Raw genomic sequence first — 22688 nt, 5'->3', positions numbered from 1 at the left:
ATGACTTCGAACAGGGTTATGGTAGTAAGTGCCAGGCGCACCGTTGTGTCAAGAACTGCAACGCTGCTGGGTTTTTCACACGTGTGTCAAGAATGGTCCACCACCCAAAGGACATCCAGCCAACTTGACACAACTGTGGGAAGCATTGGAGTCAACATGGGCCAGCATCCCTGTGGAACGCTTCGACACATTGTAGAGTCAAATCAAATTGTATTTGTCACATGCGCCGAATACAACAGGTGTAAACTTGACCATGAAATACTTACTTACAAGCCCTTATACAACAATTCAGTTAAGAAAATAGAGTTAAGAAAATGCATTTACTAAATAAAGTTTTAAAAAGTAACAATTAAATAACGATAACGAGGCTAAATACAGGGGGTACCGGTACCGAGTCAATGTGCGGGGGTACAGGTCCATTACCTGACGATTTGAGTCTGTTCTGAGGGCAAAAGGGGGGCGCAACTCAATATTAGGAAGTTGTTCCTAATGTTAGAAATACTCAGTGTATAGTTTGCCCTATAAAACACACACACACACACACACACACACACACACACACACACACACACACACACACACACACACACACACACACACACACACACACACACACACACACACACACACACACACACACACAACACACACACACACACACACACACACACACACACACACACACACACACACACACACACACACACATTCCTCAACCACTTTCATCTTCTGATTCACTGTCCTCTTTTACATCTGTGCTGACCGAGCCATCATCAGCCAACATTTGAAAATGCTTGCTGGAGCTTAAATATGTTCTGCATTTGACATGTTATGCATCTTTAAAATGTCCCAGCTCTTGCTGGCAATACAAAAGGCCATTGTGTAGGTCTGCCTGAATTGTGTGCCTCTCCTCTGCTGCCCTAAGGCACATGTTATGCATCTTTAAAACGCCCCAGCTCTTGCTGGCAATACAAAAGGCCATTGTGTAGGTCTGCCTGTATTGTGTGCCTCTCCTCTGCTGCCCTAAGGCACATGTTATGCATCTTTAAAACGCCTCAGCTCTTGCTGGCAATACAAAAGGCCATTGTGTAGGCCTGCCTGTATTGTGTGCCTCTCCTCTGCTGTCCTAAGGCACATGTTATGCATCTTTAGGCGTTGATCTGCGGTTTTATTCTCTCCGATGTCCGCTTGATTTTTCTGGAGAGCCACACAGCAATGGTTTGTCCATCTGAAAAACAATTTTAAGAAATGGTTATGAAAATCGTGAAGTTTGATAGAAATCTTTCATATAGTTCAAAGCACCTGGGTAAATGAGACGTAGATAACAGCAGTGATATGCCAGCGTGTGATGCAGTGTTCAACAACACTGAATTGGCAGCAGTACCTGCATACTTTCTGACCAGGCCACAATAGGAAGAGCACTACAGGACCAGTCTATGGATTGTAGCCAGCAGACAGAGAATCATCTTAGTCTGCATACTTTCTGACCAGGTGAGACTAGGACACAGGCTAAGCCAGACAGAAAGGGGTGTTTAGAGATGGTGAGACTAGGACACAGGCTAAGCCAGACAGAAAGGGGTGTTTAGAGATGGTGAGACTAGGACACAGGCTAAGCCAGACAGAAAGGGGTGTTTAGAGACGCGATAAAATCTTAGGTCAGAGATGTAGCAACTGCTTATGTGACTTACTGTTGTTCTGCGAGAGTTTCCACGCATCTCTCGTGCCAGGTAAGGAACAACGTCCTCTTGTCTGTGAGGGTCTCCATCTGACGGGTCCAATCTTACACGTCCGACTGGGTGCTGCCTACGACATAATCAAGGGCTTCATTAAATCCATTGCAGAACATAATGAACCACACTGGCAGTTGTGCTGAGTTCTACATGTGCAATGCTCACAGGTTAGAGAGAAATATCTTATGGACAATGTTAGGAATTTTACTCAAATATCAAAATGGTCAGTGAAACCACAACAAGGATTTCATCATCAAATCAATCAAATGTATTTTATAAAGCCCTTTTTACACCAGCACTTGTAAAACAGCATCACATAGTGCTTTACAGATACCCTGTCTAAAAACACCAAAGAGCAAGCAATGCAGAGTCAGAAGCACAATTACAAGCAGCTCTTGGTGTGCTTGTCAGACAGATGGATAATCAGAACCACATAGGGCACACAAACACACGTTCAAACGTTCATACTGTAGATGACCAGCAGGGTCAGGCAAAGACTGCAATGGCTATAGTGGGTGCACAACACTCTAGGGTTAAGATGGCTTTCATGTTTTAGGATGTCAAGGTTTATGGGTAGGGTGGGTTGTGGGGGGCTAGTACCTTTCCGTTCACCTTCCCACCCATGGGCAAGACGAGACTCAATCATAGGACTTACAGACGAGAGAAGTCTTCAGTCTAGACTTGAAGATCTGACTCTTTCACATCGGCAAACCATTCCATAAAGATGAGCTCTGTGGGAGAAAGCCTTGTCTTATGATACTGAAGCCCTGCTGCCAATTAATCTGATTGAATTTGCAGAAAAGGATCATTGTATATAAATAAAAGTTATGAGCAAAAACACATGGAATCTAGCCTAGAATGTTGTTAAGCAACACCATCAACTCCTCCTTTGCCTCGGCTTCCTCTATCAGGACCTTCTGCCAACGGAGTTGTATTGCCGGTGCTATGACATCAGCGTTTTTTGGGGCAAAATGATATCAACACAATCCTGAACAATAGGTCGTCTCAATACTTAACTGATTTCCAGTTATACAGTTATACCTTGCTTTTCCCTGACCCTGGATGCGTAGTAGAGGGGATCTTTGAGGGCGTCAACACGATGAGTTGGTGTCATCTCTTTTGTGATCTTCACAAATGTTCTTACGTAGGACCACAACCTCTCCATCTGTTCTCCGTCAGCAAGCCCACTACCAGTCACACACCTGGTACGAGAATCTGTCTCCTCACCACGCGCTCTCACCACTGGTGTCCCCCAGGGCTCTGTTCTAGGCCCTCTCCTATTCTCGCTATACACCAAGTTTCTTGGCTCTGTCATAACCTCACATGGTCTCTCCTATCTTTGCTATGCAGACGACACACAATTAATCTTCTCCTTTCCCCCTTCTGATGACCAGGTGGCGAATCGCATCTCTGCATGTCTGGCAGACATATCAGTGTGGATGACGGATCACCACCTCAAGCTGAACCTCGGCAAGACGGAGCTGCTCTTCCTCCCGGGGAAGGACTGCCCGTTCCATGATCTCGCCATCACAGTTGACAACTCCATTGTGTCCTCCTCCCAGAGCGCTAAGAACCTTGGCGTGATCCTGGACAACACCCTGTCGTTCTCAACTAACATCAAGGTGGTGGCCCGTTCCTGTAGGTTCATGCTCTACAACATCCGCAGAGTACGACCCTGCCTCACACAGGAAGCGGCGCAGGTCCTAATCCAGGAACTTGTCATCTCCCGTCTGGATTACTGCAACTCGCTGTTGGCTGGGCTCCCTGCCTGTGCCATTAAACCCCTACAACTCATCCAGAACGCCGCAGCCCGTCTGGTGTTCAACCTTCCCAAGTTCTCTCACGTCACCCCGCTCCTCCGCTCTCTCCACTGGCTTCCAGTTGAAGCTCGCATCCGCTACAAGACCATGGTGCTTGCCTACGGAGCTGTGAGGGGAACGGCACCTCAGTACCTCCAGGCTATGATCAGGCCCTACATCCAAACAAGGGCACTGCGTTCATCCACCTCTGGCCTGCTCGCCTCCCTACCACTGAGGAAGTACAGTTCCCGCTCAGCCCAGTCAAAACTGTTCGCTGCTCTGGCCCCCCAATGGTGGAACAAACTCCCTCACGACGCCAGGACAGCGGAGTCAATCACCACCTTCCGGAGACACCTGAAACCCCACCTCTTTAAGGAATACCTAGGATAGGATAAAGTATTCCTTCTCACCCCCCCCCCTTTAAGATTTAGATGCACTATTGTAAAGTGATTGTTCCACTGGATGTCATAAGGTGAATGCACCAATTTGTAAGTCGCTCTGGATAAGAGCGTCTGCTAAATGACTTAAATGTAATGTAATGGTACCATTACTGACCTGAAATGTAAAGTACAATCAGAAAAAATAATGAGCATTACAATGGGTGATGATGAATTAAAGGACAAATTACAGGACTGCTTTGCTAGCACAGACTGGAATATGTTCTGGGATTATTCCGATGGTATTGAGGAGTACATCACATCAAATCACTGGCTTTATCAATAAGTGCATCGAGGATGTCGTCCCCACGGTGACTGCACGTACATACCCCAACCATAAGCCATGGATTACAGGCAACATTCACACTGAGCTAAAGGGCAGAGGTGCCGCTTTCAAGGAGCGGGACTCTAACCCGGAAGCTTATAATAAATCCTGCTATGCCCTCCGACAAACCAGCAAACAGGCAAAGCGTCAATACAGGACTAAGACTGAATCGTACTAAACCGGCTCCGACGCACGTCAGATGTGGCAGGACTTGCTAACTATTACAGACTACAAAGGGAAGCAAAGCCGAGAGATGCACAGTAACACGAGCCTACAAGATGAGCTAAATAAATATGCTCGCTTCGAGGCAAGTAACACTGAAACGTGCATGAGAGCATCAGCTGTTACAGACGGCTGTGTGATCACGCTATCCACAGCAGATGGGAATAAGACCTTCAAACAGGTCAACACTCACAAGGCCGCAGGGCCAGACGGATTACCAGGACGTGTACTGCGAGCATGCGCTGACCAACTAGCAAGTGTCTTCACTGACATTTTCAACCTCTCCCTGTCTGAGTCTGTAATACCAACATGTTTCAATTAGACCACCATGGTCCCTGTGCCCAAGAACACTAAGGTAACCTGACTAAATGACTACCGACACGGAGCACTCACGTCTGTAGCCATGAAGTGCTTTGAAAGGCTGGTCATGGCTCACATCAACACCATTTTCCCAGAAACCCTAGACCCACCATAGTTTGCATACCCCCCCAACAGATCCACAGATGATGCTATCTCTATTGCACTCCACATTGCCCTTTCCCACCTGGTCAAAAGGAACAACTATGTGAGAATGCTATTCACTGACTACAGCTCAGCGCTCAACACCATAGTGCCCTCAAAGCTAATCGCTAAGCTAAGGACCCTGGGACTAAACACCTCCCTCTGCAACTGGATCCTGGACTTCCTGAAGGGCCGCTCCCAGGTGGTGAGGGTAGGTAACAACACATCCACCATGCTGATCCTCAACACAGGTGCCCCTCAGGGGTGCGTGGTCAGTCCCCTTCTGTACTCCCTGTTCACTCATGACTGCACGGCCAGGCATGACTCCAACACCATCATTAAGTTTGCTGATGATACAACAGTGGAAGGTCTGATCACCAACAACGATGAGACTGCCCATAGGGAGGAGGTCAGAGACCTGGCCGTGTAGTGCAAAGCCAACAACCTCTCCCTCAACGTGATCAAGACCAAGGAGATGATTGTGGAATAAAGGAGAAGGAAGACCGAGCACGCCCCCATTCTCGACGACGAGGCAGTAGTGGAGCAGGTTGAGAGCTTCAAGTTCCTTGGCCTCCAGATCACCAACAAACTAACAAGGTCCAAGCACACCAAGACAGTCGTGAAGAGGGCACGACAAAACCTATTCCCCCTCAGGAGACAAACAATTTGGCATGGGTCCTCAGATCCTTAAAGGTTCTACTGCTGCACCATCGGGAGCATCACTGCCTGGTATGGCAACTGTTCGGCCATCCGACCATAAGGCACTACAGAGGGTAGTGCATACGGCCCAGTACATCACCGGGTCCAAGTTTCCTGCCATCCAGGACCTCTATACCAGGCGGTGTCAGAGGAAGGCCCTAAAATTTGTCAAAGACTCCAGCCACCCTAGTCATAGACTGTTCTCTGCAACCACACAGCAAGCGGTACCGGAGCGCCAAGTCTAGGTCCAAGAGGCTTCTAAACAGCTTCTACCCTCAAGCCATAAGACTCCTGAACATCTAGTCAAATGGCTACCCAGACTATTTGCATTTCCCTCCCCTCCGGAACACCGCTGCTACTCTCGATTATTATCTATGCATAGTCACTAAGAACTCTACCTACATGTACATATTACCTCAATTACCTTGACACCGGTACCCGGCACACTGATATTGACTCTGTGCCGGTACCCCCTGTATATATCCCCGCTATTGTTATTTACTGCTGCTCTTTAATTATTTGTTATTCTTATCCTCTTACCTTTTTGGGGGGTTATTTTCTTAAAACTGCATGGTTGGTTAAGGGCTTGTAAGTAAACACCAGTCTCCAAGTCAACAGTGAAGAGGCAACTCCGGGATGCTGGCCTTCTAGGCAGAGTTGCAAAGAAAAAGCCATATCTCAGACTGGCCAATAAAAATATAACATTAAGATGGGCAAAAGAACACAGACACTGGACAGAGGAACTCTGCCTAGAAGGCCAGCATCACGGAGTCGCCTCTTCACTGTTGACGTTGAGACTGGTGTTTTGAGGGTACTATTTAATGAAGCTTCCAGTTGAGGACTTATGAGTCGTCTGTTTTCCAAACTAGAAACTCTAATGTACTTGTCCTCTTGCTCAGTTGTGCACTGGAGCCTCCCACTCTATTCTGGTTAAAGCCAGTTTACGCTGTTCTGTGAAGGGAGTAGTACACAGGGTTGTACGATATTTTCAGTTTCTTGGCAATTTTTCACATGGAATAGCCTTAATTTCTCAGAACAAGAATAGACTGACGAGTTTCAGAAGAAAGTGCTTTGTTTCTGGCCATTTTGAGCCTGTAATCGAACCCACAAATGCTGATGCTCCAGATACTAAACTAGTCTAAAGAAGGCCAGTTTTATTGCTTCTTTAACCAGAACAACAGTTTCCATAATTGCAAAATGGTTTTCTAATGATCAATTCGCCTTTTAAAAAGATAAACTTGGATTAGCTGACAAAACATGCCATTGGAACACAGGAGTGATGGTTGCTGATAATGGGCCTCTGTACGCCTATTCCATAAAAAATCTGCCGTTTCTAGCTACAATAGTCATTTACAACATTAACAATGTCTACACTGTATTTCTAATCAATTTAATGTTATTTTAATGGACAAAAAGTGTTCTTTAAAAAAACAAGTACATTTCTAAGTGACCCCAAACTTTTGAACGGTAGCGTATATAAGAAAGACAACCGAGGTTGGATATATTTCCCCTTATAAATGATGAACAACACTGAATGAAAATAAGAATCCTAGCTTAATGAGACTCTATAGTTGTCCATTCATTGTTATCATTGACATACCTATGGACCGAGAAGGCACTTTGTTCCATCCGAGGTCAGTGGCGCCAAATTCCTGACAGTCTCTCGTTCAAACTGCCTGTCTCTCGTTCAAATGAATAATAATACTCCTCATGTTAAAGAATACTTACATATATGGTTTGATTTCCAATCTAGAATACAATAACTACCTTCCAGCATGTATTGGATTTATGGAAAGGTAATCCCCCTCAAAGATACTCTTCACTCCAGCTGCGGGGCTGCAAAGTGGCGCAGGAGGTCCACTGAAATTTCTGTTTGCGGCATTTGGGGGGTGGCAGGCCAGTCTGTGGAGGATCAGAGTGACAGGTTCCAGCTCACAGTTGGGGGGTGGCAGGCCAGTCTATGGAGGATCAGAGTGACAGGTTCCAGCTCACAGTTGGGGGGTGGCAGGCCAGTCTGTGGAGGATCAGAGTGACAGGTTCCAGCTCACAGTTGGGTGGTGGCAGGCCAGTCTGTGGAGGATCAGAGTGACAGGTTCCAGCTCACAGTTGGGGGGTGGCAGGCCAGTCTGTGGAGGATCAGAGTGACAGGTTCCAGCTCACAGTTGGGGGGTGGCAGGCCAGTCTGTGGAGGATCAGAATGACAGGTTCCAGCTCACAGTTGGGGGGTGGCAGACCAGTCTGTGGAGGATCAGAGTGACAGGTTCCAGCTCACAGTTGGGGGGTGGCAGGCCAGTCTGTGGAGGATCAGAGTGACAGGTTCCAGCTCACAGTTGGGTGGTGGCAGGCCAGTCTGTGGAGGATCAGAGTGACAGGTTCCAGCTCACAGTTGGGGGGTGGCAGGCCAGTCTATGGAGGATCAGAGTGATAGGTTCCAGCTCACAGTTGGGGGGTGGCAGGCCAGTCTGTGGAGGATCAGAGTGACAGGTTCCAGCTCACAGTTGGGGGGTGGCAGGCCAGTCTGTGGAGGATCAGAGTGACAGGTTCCAGCTCACAGTTGGGGGTGGCAGGCCAGTCTGTGGAGGATCAGAGTGACAGGTTCCAGCTCACAGTTGGGGGGTGGCAGACCAGTCTGTGGAGGATCAGAGTGATAGGTTCCAGCTCACAGTTGGGGGGTGGCAGGCCAGTCTGTGGAGGATCAGAGTGACAGGTTCCAGCTCACAGTTGGGGGGTGGCAGGCCAGTCTATGGAGGATCAGAGTGACAGGTTCCAGCTCACAGTTGGGGGGTGGCAGGCCAGTCTGTGGAGGATCAGAGTGACAGGTTCCAGCTCACAGTTGGGGGGTGGCAGGCCAGTCTGTGGAGGATCAGAGTGACAGGTTCCAGTTCACAGTTGCAAAACTGCAGCCAGACATCATGAGCTCTTCCAGAAATGAGGACATTCCGTTACATTGCTAAAACATTACATCCGATGTTGGTGAGATGCATGTCTCCTAAGAACTTTCAAAATGACTCCATATTTTCATCAAAACTACAGAGTGAACAGGGTTATGGTAAACTAGATCAAATTAAATCAAAATGGTTATTTGCGCAGGAATACAGCATAGTGTGCACAATACAATGAAATAAGTAGATTACAGTATATTAAGTACAGTAGTTGCCATAGCAGAGTCCGTTCAGTTTTCATCAACAGTCTTATGACTTGAGGGAGAAACTGTCTCTGAGCATGGTGCTGCTACTCTTGACTTGAGGGAGAAACGGTCTCTGAACATGGTGCTGCTACACTTGATGCTCTGATATACTTTGTCTTATGACTTGAGGGAGAAACGGTCTCTGAGCATGGTGCTGCTACACTTGATGCTCTGATACACTTTGTCTTATGACTTGAGGGAGAAACTGTCTCTGAGCATGGTGCTGCTACTCTTGACTTGAGGGAGAAACTGTCTCTGAACATGGTGCTGCTACACTTGATGCTCCGATACACTTTGTCTTATGACTTGAGGGAGAAACGGTCTCTGAACATGGTGCTGCTACACTTGATGCTCTTATGGTGAAGGACACAGACGTCTTAGTTTCCAAATGTAATATAAGTCCTACCTCTAATGTTAACAGTCAGAATACGGTTGTACTGGCTGTGACATTCATGGTCATCTTGTCTCCTGCACTCTCATCGTAGGGCCACAGGAACACATGGGTTGAACTGCCCTGACTAAGACAGACAGGCAGACACAAAGTTGTTATAGAACAGACGACAGTAGCTGCAGATTAGAAACGACACTATCAGGGGGATATTTCATTACACAAGTTATTAGAAAACTCCAAATCAACTCTGTGCTTGGCACGAGAGATTTTGTCACATTTACCTTACTGTATGTACATGATTAGGGGTGTTGCGGTGACCGTACTACCGCCACACCGGAGGTCACGAGTCATGAAGGCAGTCAAATTCCACGTTTAGTCATGGTAATTAGGCTTCTCCAAGCTCTGATGCTGCTGATGGTCATTAGTATCCTACCAAACTTGCCTGGTACCCAGCACTCCATTGTCCCTCCAAATCACTTTTACATCTATGCAAATGCATCAAAAATCAAATCAAACACTTAATGAGATCCCATGAGTTCATTTTGCGCACAATTTCTATAGGCAACTGCTTGAGAAAACAGAGTGATGGCCTTTATTAAAAAGAGGAGGATCCCATCAGCTTTCTATGGGCCTACTATATTTATTTCTCAACTTTCCTAATGTTAAGCACATTGCTTATATTTACGAGAGTATAGCCTACCTGGCTGGCATGACAACGAACCACGGGAAAAGCGTCCTCCATTCGCTATTTTAGCGCATAGATTACATCCATTTTTCCCCGCACTGTCCATTTCGATACATGTGCATGAAAACGGTCCATTCTAAAAACACATTTCACACAAATATTATTTAGTATATGTAAAGATAAGATTAAATCAAGAATAGCTTGATGGGTGACAATATTATCCTATCACTATATATGATATATCACTTTTGAATGATGCCCAGCATAAGAAACAATGCCTGTCTCAAATCATAGACGCACACATCCTTGTAGCCTAGCCCATAGGCCTATATGTTCTGATAAGGTTTGGATCACGACTAAAGTGTCCAAATAATTTATTAAAATTAAGCATCGTTAATCCGCTTTACAAGGGGTGTAGAGCCTAACTGGTATACATACATAAGCAGCGCGTGACTTTCAAGATTGGGGAAGATCATTTTCACCATATAAATGCACCTTTATAATAAAAGCATTACCTGCATAATCACATTTGTGGTCACTTTTGATAATGGTGTTTTCCGCTAATGACACATTCATGCTTATTGCCTACTGCCGTGTGCGCATTTCTGCACTTTTAATGTGAAGAAATAGCCTATTAGTTTACCAACATTTTAACCTAAAAATTCTGATCTGTTGCGTCAGGCTCATTGCATATAAAAGCTTAGTTGATGCTGGTGGTTGTATTAATTTTGGATCTATCGCATCCCACAACTGTCCCAGACTATGTTTGGAATATTTATTTCCCATACAGGATAGGTCGACTTTTGTACTTTGTCAATCTACTGTCCCCCATAGACTAGTGAAGAGTAAATGTGGACAGTCTTGTGTCTGTCTTCATGTGTGGCCTGTGAGACCCGATCACGTGATGGAGAGCCACGTGAGTGAGAGGTGATTCGGAGCGCACGGCACTCAGGGAGAAGGCATGGTGATTTGGGGGGGGGTGCATTACAGCGACACAAAGGGGATGCCGACTTGAAATTCATGGCATTATCAAGTGGTTGTCAAATTGTGAATGAGACACTGATGTAGTGTCTACACGCCTTTCAAGCAACTTTTTTCAAATCATTATTAGAGTTGCGTCATGCAGCCTAACAATGTATTAAACATGAAACATATCGCCCAACGTTTGTATCACAACTTCTAAAGTTCTATTAATAACTCTAAATTAAGCATATAGCAGTACCTATCCCTAACCGCTCAACACAGAATAGCCGCATGTGCGCACTCCCTCAAATCGTTTGGAGAAAATATCATTTATATTTGATTCAATTCTATTCTTCATAATATAAAATAATGCCAAGGAATTATAAGCAAATCTTGGCTGCTAAATGAACTAGTGTAGCCCGCAGCCATTTGGCATAGCCACATCAGGACCTAACATGAGGACAACTCAGAGTATGCTATTCTGTTCTTCTGAAATATACATTTTCTTTATGTCATGCTTCTTTAGACGTGCCAAAAATAAATCATGGATTTATTGTGATGGTGAAGGCTATATTACATGCATTTATTATATTTTAAAAACTGTAGATTTTCCAAAGGTCTGCATAAGTGGCTTGTGGAAGCTGGGAGATGCTAAATGTGTTTGTTAATTAACGGTCAATTACCATGAGAGCGACAGCCATTTGTTTGATAAACACCGGCTGACAAAATATCGTGAGCGCCACAGCCCTATACATGATCAACATTTTTGACTGGGAAGCAATTGTTTAAAGCCAGAAGTTGACAGGTTTGTTGACATAAGATAAAATTCATTACCTTCCATAACTCCCAACTGGTGAACAATGTTCTCACAGCACAGGTGGCACAGAAATATTTATCTGAGCCACAATCACAATATCTGCTGCTTTCCTTTTTTCTTTTATGATAGAGGTGCATCACTGCAGCTGGGCACAACTTCTGCTGCAGGGGGAACCGGCTCTGTTCTCCCAGTACTCGCTAAAGAGTAGTAACACTTGTTACGGAGTTGAATTATGTGAACAGAGCAACTTTCTCACCGATCCAAGTTGATGCAGGGGTGTCGGCACTATCACGCCTCTAGTCAGGTCTCTGTAAACCAGCCTGGCTCTTTTTCTTCTCAAAGATGGAATCTAAAGAAAAACCGTTTGATTTATTCTAAATGAAGATATAATATTAATTACATTTACATGATCTGATTCATAGGACACAATAATCTACTGTATCAATGCATGACTAGTGGAGTTACTTTGCTTACACAATTATTTTCTTATAGGGAATCTAAAGACCGTTATGGGTTGGAAGTTGTGCTTCGCATGGACATTAAGTAGTCTACAATGCCTTTAGAGACAGGTAATGATTCAACTTTTGGCTTCAACAAGCATGGGACAGGAATATTTTGGGCATCTTGGCTAATGGATGATCATTGTTGGGATTGTTAATGTACCATCTAATACTTGCCTAGTCCAGTGGTTCTCAACCTTTTTTGGTCATTGTAGGCCCAATCACATCTTGCTCTGCCCATGGTGCCCCCAAAGTACCCCCTCATATGCATTTTAAATGTAGGCATATCATACGAAATGGGTCTTTCTAAGTACCCACTTTGGATATTGGTTCCTGGATATATGAATGAAGTAAGCATTGGCTAGAGTTCAAATCCATGAGAGAAAGTGTACGAGTGTACTATTACAACAACAAAAAGTATGGAGATTTAAGACCGAGACAGGAGACGCAATCAAAGAAATGAGACCCAGCCTAGCACCAAAAACAGGAAAGGACACCATGCTGCTACTTCTTCTTCAGTGGGGTTTCCTGTATCCCCTTCTCCCTCATACTAGATCTCAGCCTCTTTCTTTCCCCACACTGTGGCAATACTGTACATGTTCCACGGTCTCGGTTTCCTGGCAATACTGTACATGTTCCACGGTCTCAGTTTCCTGGCAATACTGTACATGTTCCACGGTCTCGGTTTCCTGGCAATACTGTACATGTTCCACGGTCTGTTTCCTGGCAATACTGTACATGTTCCATGGTCTGTTTCCTGGCAATACTGTACATGTTCCACGGTCTCGGTTTCCTGGCAATACTGTACATGTTCCACGGTCTGTTTCCTGGCAATACTGTACATGTTCCATGGTCTGTTTCCTGGCAATACTGTACATGTTCCACGGTCTCGGTTTCCTGGCAATACTGTACATGTTCCACGGTCTCGGTTTCCTGGCAATACTGTACATGTTCCACGGTCTGTTTCCTGGCAATACTGTACATGTTCCACGGTCTCGGTTTCCTGGCAATACTGTACATGTTCCACGGTCTCGGTTTCCTGGCAATACTGTACATGTTCCACGGTCTCGGTTTCCTGGCAATACTGTACATGTTCCACGGTCTCGGTTTCCTGGCAATACTGTACATGTTCCACGGTCTGTTTCCTGGCAATACTGTACATGTTCCACGGTCTCGGTTTCCTGGCAATACTGTACATGTTCCACGGTCTCGGTTTCCTGGCAATACTGTACATGTTCCACGGTCTCGGTTTCCTGGCAATACTGTACATGTTCCACGGTCTGTTTCCTGGCAATACTGTACATGTTCCACGGTCTGTTTCCTGGCAATACTGTACATGTTCCATGGTCTCGGTTTCCTGGCAATACTGTACATGTTCCATGGTCTCGGTTTCCTGGCAATACTGTACATGTTCCACGGTCTGTTTCCTGGCAATACTGTACATGTTCCACGGTCTGTTTCCTGGCAATACTGTACATGTTCCACGGTCTCGGTTTCCTGGCAATACTGTACATGTTCCATGGTCTCGGTTTCCTGGCAATACTGTACATGTTCCATGGTCTCGGTTTCCTGGCAATACTGTACATGTTCCACGGTCTGTTTCCTGGCAATACTGTACATGTTCCACGGTCTGTTTCCTGGCAATACTGTACATGTTCCACGGTCTCGGTTTCCTGGCAATACTGTACATGTTCCACGGTCTCGGTTTCCTGGCAATACTGTACATGTTCCACGGTCTCGGTTTCCTGGCAATACTGTACATGTTCCATGGTCTGTTTCCTGGCAATACTGTACATGTTCCACGGTCTCGGTTTCCTGGCAATACTGTACATGTTCCACGGTCTCGGTTTCCTGGCAATACTGTACATGTTCCACGGTCTGTTTCCTGGCAATACTGTACATGTTCCACGGTCTCGGTTTCCTGGCAATACTGTACATGTTCCACGGTCTCGGTTTCCTGGCAATACTGTACATGTTCCACGGTCTCGGTTTCCTGGCAATACTGTACATGTTCCACGGTCTCGGTTTCCTGGCAATACTGTACATGTTCCACGGTCTGTTTCCTGGCAATACTGTACATGTTCCACGGTCTCGGTTTCCTGGCAATACTGTACATGTTCCACGGTCTCGGTTTCCTGGCAATACTGTACATGTTCCACGGTCTGGGTTTCCTGGCAATACTGTACATGTTCCACGGTCTGTTTCCTGGCAATACTGTACATGTTCCACGGTCTGTTTCCTGGCAATACTGTACATGTTCCATGGTCTCGGTTTCCTGGCAATACTGTACATGTTCCATGGTCTCGGTTTCCTGGCAATACTGTACATGTTCCACGGTCTGTTTCCTGGCAATACTGTACATGTTCCACGGTCTGTTTCCTGGCAATACTGTACATGTTCCATGGTCTCGGTTTCCTGGCAATACTGTACATGTTCCATGGTCTCGGTTTCCTGGCAATACTGTACATGTTCCACGGTCTGTTTCCTGGCAATACTGTACATGTTCCACAGTCTGTTTCCTGGCAATACTGTACATGTTCCACGGTCTGTTTCCTGGCAATACTGTACATGTTCCACGGTCTCGGTTTCCTGGCAATACTGTACATGTTCCACGGTCTCGGTTTCCTGGCAATACTGTACATGTTCCACGGTCTGTTTCCTGGCAATACTGTACATGTTCCACGGTCTGTTTCCTGGCAATACTGTACATGTTCCATGGTCTCGGTTTCCTGGCAATACTGTACATGTTCCATGGTCTCGGTTTCCTGGCAATACTGTACATGTTCCATGGTCTCGGTTTCCTGGCAATACTGTACATGTTCCATGGTCTCGGTTTCCTGGCAATACTGTACATGTTCCATGGTCTGTTTCCTGGCAATACTGTACATGTTCCACGGTCTGTTTCCTGGCAATACTGTACATGTTCCACGGTCTGTTTCCTGGCAATACTGTACATGTTCCACGGTCTGTTTCCTGGCAATACTGTACATGTTCCATGGTCTGTTTCCTGGCAATACTGTACATGTTCCACGGTCTCGGTTTCCTGGCAATACTGTACATGTTCCACGGTCTGTTTCCTGGCAATACTGTACATGTTCCACGGTCTCGGTTTCCTGGCAATACTGTACATGTTCCACGGTCTGTTTCCTGGCAATACTGTACATGTTCCACGGTCTCGGTTTCCTGGCAATACTGTACATGTTCCACGGTCTCGGTTTCCTGGCAATACTGTACATGTTCCACGGTCTGTTTCCTGGCAATACTGTACATGTTCCACGGTCTCGGTTTCCTGGCAATACTGTACATGTTCCACGGTCTCGGTTTCCTGGCAATACTCGCACTTTCCTGTTGGATGCTTTCCTATCACATTTAAGGACCTATTCAACTGGCTGTGTTCCATCCTTAAACTTGTAAAAATAGCATCCTCTCTTGTCTCTTCCTGCCGTCCTCCCCTCCACAACTTCTCTCTGTACTTGAAATAAATGCTCACCTTCAGAATCTCTATTACACTGCTCCTGCCATCTCAGCACCATCACTGTCCATATCAGGCTTTTTGCCTCTGCCTTGCTCATTGAAACCACAACCTCAACATCCCCACTACTAAGTGATTGTTTAGCCAGTACATCAACAGTCTCATTCCCCTCCACCCCCACATGGACTGGGACCCAAGTAAATCTTATCTGTATACCCATTTATCTAATCCTGCAATGGGTTTGTAGCACCTCATAAAGCAGGTCTTATCTGCTATGTGATATAAAGGACTGGAGACTCATTAACACGGCACATGAATCAGAGCAAATAACTACTCTGTCTGGCTCGACTTCACCCACTGCAAGGTCAACAGTATGGCCATCATCTCAGCCGTATATACAGCCAGATGATCTGTAATACGTTTCCTGATTGCAAACCCACGTTCCTGCACTTCAAATACTGACCCAGTGCGTCCTGTCCTTGCATCTTTAAAACCATCTGTGTAAAAGGCCATAAAATCCTGATGCACAGTATCCAGACGTCTCTTAAACCAATCAGATGGATCAACACCCTCCCTATCTTCTGTAGTCTCTCCAGATGGATCAACACCCTCCCTATCTTTCTGTAGTCTCTCCAGATGGATCAACACCCTCCCCATCTTTCTGTAGTCTCTCCAGATGGATCAACACCCTCCATATCAATTCAATTCAATTGACTTTATTGACATGGAAAGTTCATTATTACTTACATTGTCAAAGTATATATATCAGAAAAAAAGTTTTAGAAAAATTTATATTTATATATAAATATATATATTTTGTATATAAATAAATGGTGGGACCAACAGCAATAATAACAGTTGTAGTTGACATGGGATTACCATTAACAACAACAACAATATTAATGAGAACAACAATACATTAAAGCAATGGTAGTGGACCAGTGTTAACATGACTGAGAAGACACATGACGTTGTATGAAAGACTAAACAAGATGGGAAATATTATCGACATCACTTTGCACTTTTCACTGGCTGTCCCTCAGGTTGTGGCAGGAGGACACATATTTGGCTGACAAAACTGCACATTTTGGCTTGTCACCCAATAAATATTGGATTTTTTCTTAATCTTTTATAGTTTCAAATTCTTTGTATTGAACTATAATTTGGGGAAATAAATATTCTCTTAGGTCTGAGTATTTGTCACAGTGTAATAGGAAATGCAGCTTTGTCTCTACCTCTCCCCTGGAGCAGAGTGAGCACAGCCTGTCCTCTCTGGGCAGCCAGGTTTGTCTGTGACAACCGGTCTCTATAGCCAGACTGCGCTCACTGAGTCTGTACCTAGTTAATGTTTTCCTCAGTTTTCTATCAGTCACTGTGGTCAGATAGTACGGGTGGCAGACTGTCTGTTTAGAGCCAAATAGCATTGAAGTATACTTTGATTTTTTGTGGTGTCTTTCCAATAGGTGATGAAATATTTTTCTTTTTGTTTTGTGATGATTTGGTTGGGCCAGATTTTCTGAGTGCTGTCCTGAGGCTCTATGGGGTTGGTTTGGGTTGGTGAACTGAGCCTCAGAACCAGCTGGCTGAGGGGACTCTTCTCTTTTTTCATCTCTTGACATTGTAGAGCTGTGTGATGTAATGTTTTGGGGTCACTTGTTTTTAGGTGGTTGTAAAATTTGATGGCTCTTTTTTCTATTCGAATGAGGGGGTATTGGCCCAATTCTGCTCTTCGTGCGTTATTTTGAGTTTTTCTTTGCACTTGCAATAGTCTTGCAAAACTCTGCATGCGGTATTTCGATTGGATGTTTGTCCAATTTGGTAAATTCATTATTAGAGATCGGACCCCATACCTCACTGCCGTATAGAGCAATTGGTTCTATAACTGATTTAAAAAGTTTGAGCCAGATTCTAATTGGAATTTCGATGTTGATGTTCCTTTTAATGGCATAGAATGCTCTTCTTGCTTTGTCTCTCAGCTCACTCACCGCCATGTGCATTCTACCTGTGTTGCTGATATTTAGTCCTAGATATGTGTAGTTTTTGGTGTGTTCTAATAGAACTGAGTCCAAATAGAATTTATATTTGTCATCCTTATTTCCAGACCTTTTTAGGAATATCGTTATGTATATATTTTTTTGTAGGTTTAACGGTCAGAGTCCAGGTCTGACAGAACCTGTGAAGATGATCTAGGTGCTGCTGTAACCCCTCTTTAGTGGGAGACAGCAGCACCAGGTCGTCTGCGTATAGCAGACTGTCAGGATTTGGCCAGGATTGTTCCGGATTTGGCCACTAGATGCCCCCATTGTGCTTTTTTCACCTTTTTGTTTTCCTCAATTCCATCCATCTGATTTCTAATGTGCTGTTCCTTTTTTGTTCTCAGGGTGTGTTTGTATTGCTTCAGTGTTTCCCCATATTGAAGGCATATATTTTTGTTTTCTGGTTCTCTGTGTTTTTGATATATTTCTCAATGACTTTCTTATATTTTTGAAATCATTATCAAACCATTTTTCATTGTCTGTTATTTCTGGTTTGCTCTTATGCTTCTTTAAATTAGCCAAGGAGGCTAATTTGTCAAATATATAGTTTATGTTCTAAACAGCCAAATGTACACCATCATTTCTGTAGGAGAATGTTAAGGCTAAAATGTTGTCCAGGAGAGATTGTATTTTTTGGTAGATGTCTGTATTTTTTTATATATATATATATTGTACTGTAATTTATTGGGCCGTGATGCTTCATGGTTGGGTTCTGCTCTTCTCAGATACATTGTGATTTTACTGTGGTCTGAGAGAGGTGTTAGTGGGCTGACTGTGAAGGCTCTGAGAGACTCTGGGTTTAGGTCGGTGAGGAAGTAGTCTGTTTGATTCCTTTTAATTTAGTGGATGGTATGATTATCTCCCTATAACCTAGTGGACAGCCAGTGGAAACATCACCTCTGCACCATGTTTCCTGTAGTACTACAATGTCAACATCATCAATTTCTTTCAGGAAGTCTGGGTTTCTGCTCTTTAGTCCAAAAGCAGAGGACTTCAATCCTTGTAAATTCCAACATGCAACGTAAAAAGATTTCATAACTTATTTTACATTTTTCTTTACCTTCAAAATGAGACAAAACACTCACAATCCAACAAGAACTATTAAAATAAGATTTTTCAATTAAAGTAAACTCTTATTATGCAAATGTGATTTGTTTATTATTTAAATAGAATTTGTGTCATGCCACTTGGGTGGGTGTAGTGTGAGGATGGTGGAGTTCTTGTGCTCATCTTACCATGACCCTCGGTCTATCACATGTGAGCATAGTAGACTCAGCATGTTTAATGTCACTCATTTGGTTGGTGGGGGCTGGGCCAGTTGCTCCTCTCACAGCCTGTGCCTGCTGGGCTGTGGCTCCTCCAAGTGTGGGTCTGAGGTGGGGGGTAGGAGGCCTCGTCTGGGTGGCTCTGAAGCTGGGCTGGGGTGGTCTGTGCTGCGCTGGCTGTGGTAGGCATTGAGGTGGTGCTGTGGTCGTGGCTGGGAGTCCCAGGGTGCTGGTCCGGGGTATTGTCCCGGTGATCTTTTTCGGGGTGGAGATTGCTCTGCTGTTCCTGGGTGGAGAGGTCGGACTGCGGTTTAAAGCGACGTCCTTAAGAGTCTTGGCAAGGATGGGGACTGTCTCCCTGTACAGGTGAACATGGTCATAGAGACAGTCCAGATCGATGGTGGGCCAGGTGTACATTGGGTCGCAGGGCACAGTCCCTATCTTTCTGTAGTCTCCCACTCCCTTCTGACCCGACTCATCCTCTTGATCATCCCCCATACTTCTCCCACAGGTGTCGCCCTTCCAATGGTGTTACAGAACCAACGCCAACATGACCAATTTGCCTGACGGATAGTTCTCCTCAACAGGGCCTGCTGATACTGAATCAGACTGAGGGATAGTTCTCACCAGGGTCTGCTGATACTGAATCAGACTGAGGGATAGTTCTCCTCACCAGGGCCTGCTGATACTGAATCAGACTGAGGGATAGTTCTCCTCACCAGGGCCTGCTGATACTGAATCAGACTGAGGGATAGTTCTCCTCACCAGGGCCTGCTGATACTGAATCAGACTGAGGGATAGTTCTCCTCAACAGGGCCTGCTGATACTGAATCAGACTGAGGGATAGTTCTCCTCAACAGGGCCTGCTGATACTGAATCAGACTGAGGGATAGTTCTCCTCACCAGGGTCTGCTGATACTGAATCAGACTGAGGGATAGTTCTCCTCACCAGGGCCTGCTGATACTGAATCAGACTGAGGGATAGTTTTCCTCACCCGGGCCTGCTGATACTGAATCAGACTGAGGGATAGTTCTCCTCACCAGGGCCTGCTGATACTGAATCAGACTGAGGGATAGTTCTCCTCACCAGGGCCTGCTGATACTGAATCAGACTGAGGGATAGTTCTCCTCACCAGGGCCTGCTGATACTGAATCAGACTGAGGGATAGTTCTCCTCACCAGTGCCTGCTGATACTGAATCAGACTGAGGGATAGTTCTCCTCACCAGGGCCTGCTGATACTGAATCAGACTGAGGGATAGTTCTCCTCAACAGGGCCTGCTGATACTGAATCAGACTGAGGGATAGTTCTCCTCAACAGGGCCTGCTGATACTGAATCAGACTGAGGGATAGTTCTCCTCACCAGGGTCTGCTGATACTGAATCAGACTGAGGGATAGTTCTCCTCACCAGGGCCTGCTGATACTGAATCAGACTGAGGGATAGTTTTCCTCACCAGGGCCTGCTGATACTGAATCAGACTGAGGGATAGTTCTCCTCACCAGGGCCTGCTGATACTGAATCAGACTGAGGGATAGTTCTCCTCACCAGGGTCTGCTGATACTGAATCAGAATGACGGATAGTTCTCCTCAACAGGGCCTGCTGATACTGAATCAGACTGAGGGATAGTTCTCCTCACCAGGGCCTGCTGATACTGAATCAGACTGAGGGATAGTTCTCCTCACCAGGGCCTGCTGATACTGAATCAGACTGAGGGATAGTTCTCCTCACCAGGGCCTGCTGATACTGAATCAGACTGAGGGATAGTTCTCCTCACCAGTGCCTGCTGATACTGAATCAGACTGAGGGATAGTTCTCACCAGGGCCTGCTGATACTGAATCAGACTGAGGGATAGTTCTCCTCACCAGGGCCTGCTGATACTGAATCAGACTGAGGGATAGTTCTCCTCACCAGGGCCTGCTGATACTGAATCAGACTGAGGGATAGTTCTCCTCACCAGGGCCTGCTGATACTGAATCAGACTGAGGGATAGTTCTCCTCACTAGGGCCTGCTGATACTGAATCAGACTGAGGGATAGTTCTCCTCACCAGGGCCTGCTGATACTGAATCAGATGTTGGAAGTTATACATCCTTTTCAGTACTCTAAATGTCTTGTTTCTATTCCTCACAACTGCCCCACACTCGTCCACCACGGGACTGCTTTCCTCCTCCTGCCTGAACTCTTAGGTATCGCCTCAGTAGCTGCCCCCACTAACGCTGTTCTCACCCAGTTATTCATACTGTCCACATCCCCGCTCATATCCACCCGAGCCATCACCTGCTCACTCAGCTCCTGAAACTGATCCCACTTTTCCCTTCCAAACACCCACCTGCCTACTCCATCCACTGGAACCTCCTCCCTCCGGCCTACTGTGCATAGTAGTGATCACTCCCTACTCCTCCCTTACCTCCCACTCACAGATTCCTGCCATCACACTAGATACCAGAGTGAGGTCCAAGGCAGACTCTTTCCCTGTGGCCCTCCACACTCTCCAGCACTTCCAGGTCTAATATCTGACACGGGTTATAGTAGTTTACTACCACCCCTCCTCTACTACATAATCCTGTCCAATACCTCTGCCTAGCATCCTATAAGAAAGTCCTTGCTTTATGAAAGTGGCACCCCCCCACCCCTGTCCCTCGTCCCTACGAGCCATGTTTCCTGCACACAAATCACATCAGGCTAAGGAGCCTTATTGCTATTATAAACTGGTTACCAATATAATCAGAGCAGTAAAACTAAATGTTTTGTCAGACCAGTGGTATACAGTCTGATATACTATGGCCTTCAGCCAATCAGAATTCATGGCTCAAACCACCCAGTTTATAATAACTCATGTATCCTAGGGTTACTTTATTTGGCAGTACCCGGTCCTTGAAGTGTAACAGAATAAACGGGCCATCTACCCTAACTCCACCCCTTGTTTCTTGCTATATTTGATCATTTACTAGAATAACTCATCTCAAGTTGTCCCTTACCTCTTTAGTGCCAACACTCACAGGCACTCCTGTTATCACCCCTTTAATCCACTGTTTTCCTGCATGATCAGTCCAGCTGCTCGACACCACCTTACACTTCCCCATTTGCTTCACTCAAGAGCTTTTCCCCCTCTGCGCATTGTCCTTACAGAACACCAACAAGCTCCCATCTAGTAACACTTTAGCGTTGACAATTTCCCCAATCAACTACTTTATCACAGCCGTCAACCTTATCGGACTCGTCGCCCCAACTCCCCCTTCCTCCCTTAAAGTTCATAATCACTTTATGCTCCTCCTCACCTCGCGATGCATCTCTTGCCCTTCCTCTGCATTCTCGACCCCCGAACTGCCGCTGGAAACTGTTGCTCTCTTCAAACGTCCTTTGCTGCCTCGCATACCTCTCTCTCCCCTTCAAACTCCTACTCACATTATCTCCCCATTTATTTGTACCACCATGCCCCACACTTTGTTCTCCATCGCCTAACATCCCCGACCCAGTCACAGCGCAGCCGTGCCGAAGCGAGTCAAGTTGTTTATCAGCGACGGATCGCCAGCCACCGCTTTCAGCCTCTCCCTCAACTCTGTCACGACACCATACCACGGGCTCCCCGGAAATGTACGCTGAAAAAACCCACATACATCTCATAATGTTAATGCACATCTTTTTAAATTGATGAT

The 22688-nt window shown here is 45.6% G+C and overlaps 1 protein-coding gene across 5 annotated transcripts in view; it reads right to left on the bottom strand.

The window, feature by feature from the left end:
* Nucleotides 1-201: 201 nt before the first annotated feature.
* The window catches only part of LOC124039932, a 24572-nt gene continuing 2085 nt past the window's right edge, over nt 202-22688 (bottom strand). Inside the window, exons 2-9 of one of the 5 annotated variants that reach the window (XR_006839647.1) lie at nt 22311-22631; nt 12013-12105; nt 9992-10112; nt 9573-9776; nt 9307-9418; nt 7314-8566; nt 1689-1803; nt 202-1228 (exon numbers count right to left, since the gene is read on the bottom strand). Coding sequence is in view for 1 of the 5 variants with exons in the window: in XM_046356498.1 (XP_046212454.1) it covers nt 1149-1228; nt 1689-1803; nt 19000-19527 (723 nt within the window). In the remaining 4 variants the exon portion in view is untranslated. Of the gene's footprint in view, nt 1229-1688; nt 1804-7313; nt 8567-9306; nt 9777-9991; nt 10113-12012; nt 12106-18999; nt 19742-22310; nt 22632-22688 lie in introns of those variants that run through there. The other 4 variants (XR_006839648.1, XR_006839646.1, XR_006839649.1 and 1 more) reach the window with 4 other exon arrangements.

Source organism: Oncorhynchus gorbuscha, linkage group LG07 (genome assembly GCF_021184085.1).
Source record: "Oncorhynchus gorbuscha isolate QuinsamMale2020 ecotype Even-year linkage group LG07, OgorEven_v1.0, whole genome shotgun sequence".
In the NCBI taxonomy this organism is placed as follows: Eukaryota; Metazoa; Chordata; class Actinopteri; order Salmoniformes; family Salmonidae; genus Oncorhynchus; species Oncorhynchus gorbuscha.
This window is presented reverse-complemented; position numbering and strand designations above follow the sequence as displayed.